Source organism: Hyposmocoma kahamanoa, unplaced genomic scaffold (genome assembly GCF_003589595.1).
Source record: "Hyposmocoma kahamanoa isolate Upper Pololo Valley unplaced genomic scaffold, ASM358959v1 92429, whole genome shotgun sequence".
Classification (NCBI taxonomy): Eukaryota; Metazoa; Arthropoda; class Insecta; order Lepidoptera; family Cosmopterigidae; genus Hyposmocoma; species Hyposmocoma kahamanoa.
The window spans coordinates 6,370-12,240 of NW_020654759.1; the positions used below are offsets into that span (position 1 = coordinate 6,370).

At 37.9% G+C, this 5,871-nt stretch overlaps 1 protein-coding gene across 1 annotated transcript; it reads left to right on the forward strand.

The window, feature by feature from the left end:
• Positions 1-209: 209 nt before the first annotated feature.
• On the forward strand, positions 210-1,146 carry LOC113237005. The gene has a single exon (XM_026473246.1). The coding sequence runs from the start codon at positions 346-348 to the stop codon at positions 1,126-1,128; it is 783 nt and encodes a 260-aa protein (XP_026329031.1). The 5' UTR covers positions 210-345; the 3' UTR covers positions 1,129-1,146.
• The last annotated feature ends 4,725 nt before the right edge of the window (positions 1,147-5,871 follow it).

Sequence of the window (5,871 nt, forward strand, 5' to 3'; positions counted from 1 at the left end):
AGTCCTAATAAGGTTCTAACTTTCTTCATGACTATTTCTTTCTTTATATTTTCTTCATAATATACCTAAAATTAAAATAATCTTTGTAAAAACTGTACAGTAACTTTAAAAACCCTCCATTTTTGGCAATACTGGCTGGTAATCTACATAGAGTTTTTTTTTTTTTTTTTCGGGTAGTCGCCTCATAAGCATAAAAAAAAAGAGCTCCTCTATTAAATTGTAATTTTAATTACTTACATTAGTATTTTCTTATGTATAATCACAGTTAATTGTGTTCACTGACCTATCTCACTCGCCACACAATCAATTTTCCACTTTAAACACTTTGTGCACAAAATTTCACAAATGGACCTGTCAGCCAAACTTGCTGCCAACCTGGACGACTTACAGAAGATGTTTGAGTCAAGAATGGGGGACTATGAAGCCAAACTCCAGGCTTCGGATACTTCTCCTGCTCACCGCAATATTGCATCGCTTTCCCAGGACTTCAGTGAGTTCAAGTGTTTTGTACTCCAGACTATGTCTAAACTTAAGGCTCAGATCGAGCTTATATCTTTGGGTCTTGACCGCCATGAAACATTTTTGCGCAAAAAGGTCCTGCTTTTCCATGGTGTAGCTGAGAACAAGGAAGAACAATTAAATTCATTAATTGTGAAATTGTTGCATAACCAATTGCATATAGCGGAAATACATGAAAAAGACTTACTGGCTTGTCACCGTTTAGGACCATGGAGATCCTCACAAAGTAAACCTAGAGCTGTGCTGGTTCGATTTGGTGATTTCGAACTTCGCCGATCTGTCTGGGACAGTAAAACTGCGTTGAAGGGCTCTGGTATCACCATATCTGAGTTTCTGACTAAGGCGAGGCACTCCACATTTGTCGCAGCTCGTAAGCACTTCGGTGTTCATCGGTGCTGGTCTACAGAGGGGAAAATAATGATCGTTCTTCCTGATAAGACCAGAACGAAAGTAGAGGCCATGGCTGAACTTCGACCCCTGATTGCCCGATTCCCTGCGGCTGCAGCTGGGAAAACTGACGTCGCACAGGCTGCAGTAAATCCATTGGAGACAGCAAGTAAATCGACGAAGGGTTCTGCAGCTGCTAAGTCGCGTCGGAGGTTGCACTAATTGTGATTGTGATTTTTGTTTCTCGTAATTTGATTTCTTTTTTTTATTGTTTTTTTGTTCTTTGTGTTTAAATTAATTTTTGCACTATATGTAGGTATTTCTATCTTATTTCTGTGGTAGGTAACATAGCACCTTCTTTAAAGAAGTTAATTTTTTCTTGTTAAATTTAAATTTATTCTATCAAATCAAACCTCAGCTGTCAACTGTCAATGAATTTAGCTTTATTATTTTTTGGCTACGGCCTCTTGCATTATGTTGCTTTGTTCATGGTTATATTTTATTCCTACGGCGAGTGCTGATGGTTCGGTGTTGTTTTTTGTTATAGTTTGTACGTTGGTTTTTTTTTTATATACTATATTTTTATGTATTATTACTCATATATTTATTAAATTTAATATTATATCTTATTTTTGTGTTAATTAATATGGATGTTACTTTAGGGATAAACGATGGTTTTTACTCGTGCTCCTCATCTCCAAGCCATTTTCTTAGTGCTGATGACAGTAATGATTCCATCGCTTTGACTCTGCATGATCAGTTATCTTCAACCTTCTGCAATTTCCCCAAAAATTTCAATGTTGTTCATATCAATGCTCAAAGCGTCCCCTCTCACTATTCTGACCTCCTTGCTTCTTTCATAGATTCTCCTGTTGACGCTATTCTTATATCAGAAACTTTTCTAAAGCCTTCTCTTCCTTCTACTCATTTCAGTCTTCCCGGATTTAAGCTCGTTCGGAATGACCGGACGGGAAAAAGTGGTGGAGGGGTGGCAGTATATCTGCGAGCTGATATTCAACATGTTGTTGTTGATGCTTCTCCTAACTTGTATTCTAACTCCGCGGAGCACCTATTTTTAAACATTTCCTTGCATCACAAGAAAGTGCTCCTTGCAGTTTTTTATAGCCCCTCCCTTAATATCGACTACTTTCAGTCCCTTGAGTGTCTACTCTCCGACCATTCTCCTTCCTTTGATCACACTATTTTAATGGGTGACTTTAACACGTGTTTACTAAAAAATGACACTCGTGCCCATAAATTACTTTCTCTAATTTCTTCTGTCAACTTGCATATTTTACCTTTGTCTGCTACTCATCATTTTCCCAACTGCACTCCATCTCTTCTTGATCTTATGATAGTCTCGTCCCCTGAGCATTGTGCTTCCCATGGACAGTTCTCTTCTGTATTTTCTTATCATGACCTTGTCTTTCTCTCGTATAAAATTCGTTTTCCTAAGTGTAAGTCGAAATTTCGTATTCTCCGAAATTTCAAGGCCATTGATTTGGAGGCGCTCAAGAGTGAGGCGGGTAATATTGACTGGACTCCTGTGTTGGACTGCGTAGTTATTGATCAGAAGGTAGCTTTGCTCAATGAAATTATATTAAGGCTTTATGATCGTCATGCGCCTTTAAAACGGGTTAAAATCAGACATGCACCTGCCCCCTGGTTATCACAAGATATTAAGATCGCTATGGCTCTCAGAGATAAGGCGAAACGACGCTGGAAGAGGCTTCCTACAGATGGCAACCTAGCTCGTTTTAAATATCTGCGTAATCGCTGTAGTCGCTTGTGTAGAGATGCTAAGAGACGGCACATTCACGATAACGTTGAGAAATGCGATTCCACTCAGATCTGGAAATTCCTAAAGTCCATTGGGATTGGTCGATCCACTGCTTCTGGTGATTCGTCCCTTCCTGATCTTAACTCGCTTAATAGACATTTTTCCCTACCCCCTGTTACTTTAGATAAGCATCGTAAAAGCGCTACCCTTCGCATCTTGGCTGACTATACTTTACCGGCATGTACCTCTTTCTCCTTCCGGACTGTTGCCGAATGTGAGGTCAAAACCCATATTCTCTCTATTTCTTCTACTGATGATCTCAGTTCCCGTATGATTAGCCTCATACTCCCTGAACTTGTCCCTATCCTCACTCATGTTTTTAACTTCTCTTTAGAAGCTAGTTCTTTCCCTTCTCATTGGAAACTCGCCCATGTTATACCTTTACCCAAAACGTCTAACCCTACTTGCCTTTCCGAATTCCGTCCCATCTCCATTCTCCCATTTCTATCCAAAGTCCTCGAACACATTGTCAACAAGCAGTTAATGTTGTATCTTTCTTCTAATAAGTTGCTTTCCCCGTTTCAGTCAGGTTTTCGTTCTGGCCATAGCACTGTGACTGCACTGTTGAAGGTAACAGATGATATTCGCCTCGCAATGGACAATGGTCTTCTCACTTTGCTTATACTTTTGGACTTCAGCAGCGCTTTCAACTCTGTGGACTTTGACGTATTGCTTGCTTCCCTTTGCTCTTTTAATATTTCTCCTTCGGTTATAGCTTGGTTCGACTCCTACCTCAGAGGCCGCTCGCAGTGTATTCGCTCTGACGAGGCTTCCTCTGATTGGTGTGACTTAGTTGCTGGCGTTCCTCAGGGTGGTGTTCTTTCCCCTCTCCTTTTCTCTGTTTTCATCAATTCTGTCACTTTTGTGCTGTCTTCAAACTTTCATCTCTATGCTGACGATTTGCAGCTATGCCGCAGTTTTAAAGCGTCTGATGTCGTTGCAGCCGTTGAAGCGGTTAATGCTGATTTACGTTGCATCGCTCATTGGGCTGAGTGTTTTGGTTTGTTGGTGAATCCCAAAAAGTCACAGGCTATGATTGTGGGAAGTGGGTATATGCGTGGCATATTGCATCTAGATTATGTCCCACCTATAGCGTATAATTCCACGCCTATTGCTTATGCTTCTACTGCAACTAATCTTGGCTTGCTTTTAGATTGTAATTTGGTTTGGACTCCACATATTAATGAAGTCAGTCGTAAAGTCCATTTCTCCTTGCACTCACTTAAGCGCCTCCAAAACGATTTACCTTTAAAAACCAAAATATGTTTAGTCCAAACACTTATTTTTCCCTTCTTAGTCTATGCTGATTCCTGCTATTTGGATGCTACTGAAGAACTGCTAAATAAGCTTGAACGACTGCAAAACCTATGTATAAGGTTCATCTTTGGGCTTCGTAAATATGACCGAATTTCACATTTCCGCAGTAAGCTCAAATGGCTTCCCATCCGTCTCCGCAGGAATTTGCATATTGTCTCCATTCTTTACAATATTTTACATAACCCTGTGTCTCCCGGGTACCTGAAAGAGCGTTTCAGCTTCCTTAGGTCCCAGGATAAACCCTGCCGCTCTCTTGTTAGGTCCCAGTTATCTTTTCCATGCTTCAATTCCGGTTTCTATTCTCACTCCTTCACTGTTCATGCGGTCAGACTTTGGAATGCACTTCCTATTACTGTTCACGAAAGTAAATCGTTAGCTATTTTCAAAGTGAGAGTTAAAGAGCATTATTTATCTACTATTTCATCCATATCTTAGGTATTACATTATAAAATATGTATTTATCTAAGTATTTATATAATTTAAAACAATTTAATATTTTTATATTATAATTTTTTTTTTCTTGTTTTGTTGTGCACATATGCCCGTTCTTTTAGTTATAGTGTCCTGTATTTAGGTCTGCAGGAAGAAATTTCTATTAGAAATAAGCAGAACCTTTTGTTTTTAATTTCGCTTCTATTCTTTGTGACTTGTTGTATTTTTCCTGTACAATAAACTATTAAATAAAATAAATAAATAGAGTAATGTTCGGATCAGATCAGGCAAAAGAAATGACGGAAGGCAAATTTTTTTTGAAGATATTAATGACTTCTGCATTTCAATTAACGTGTAACCTGTAACGCATTATGGACAAACAAAATTGAAAAAGTGTCTTAGTTGACTGTCGTTTTATTATACAAATACCTACATAAATGTTTACTAATGCGTAGAGGTTAAGTTATGCTGCAAACTGGATAAATTGGGAAATCCTGCCATAAGGGGCAAATCGCAGAATACTGCGACAAGTATCCTGTGTGTAGTCGAGTTAAAAATAAAATATAAAATAATGTGTTTGTTATTTATTTATTTAATATTTATTTATTTATTTGATGCACAAAACAGTTTACATTCAATGGTACTCCAATAAATGTTACAATTTATGGTTTTAATCTAGGATGTAAACCTAACATATGTACATACAGCATGATCATTCAACTCGTAAACATTACTATTAAAAAGTAAGCAAACAGTTTCTTAAACATGTGAATATGGATAAAAATGAAATAATATATAAAAGCTTAAAAACTATTGGAAACATAAATACCAATGATGTCTAATGTGAAGACGAGGCGAAGTGTTTCTGAATATTGTTACGAAATCTGTAGATCTTGTTGTCAAAAACATCAATGAGACCTCCAGATTCTGATGCTATTAATTCATTATACGTTCGGCACATTCTCGTCAAGGGATTATAAAAAGAAGTATTATTTTTATATACATGCAGTTCAAATGTTTTATGGTGACGGGGATTTGGCTTAATATTAAAGTTAATGTGGGCTAAAAGATTAGGGGAAATCAAATTATTATGTATTAGTTTATGCAAATGAAGAATATACGTCTAAAGTATTTTACGTCTAGTCTGGAGTAAAGTATAAGTAATGGAGTAAATATACTCAACAGTCCTTTCGAAATAATACTACAGAAACAACTATTATTTAGTATTGCCTTTATTTAAGAAGGTGCTTGGTTTGGACACTTCACTTAGCACGCTTAAGACGGGAAGATGATGATGCGCTGCTGGTGGACTGTTCTGGGCGCCCGGACGCCGCTCCTTGAGCTTTTCTTTTTCTATGGGCTGTGCTGGTAGTTGG

What these genes read in the sequence shown, in the direction of transcription:
- LOC113237005 (XM_026473246.1), top strand. Translation starts at nt 346, where the DNA reads ATGGACCTGTCAGCCAAACTTGCTGCCAACCTGGACGACTTACAGAAG.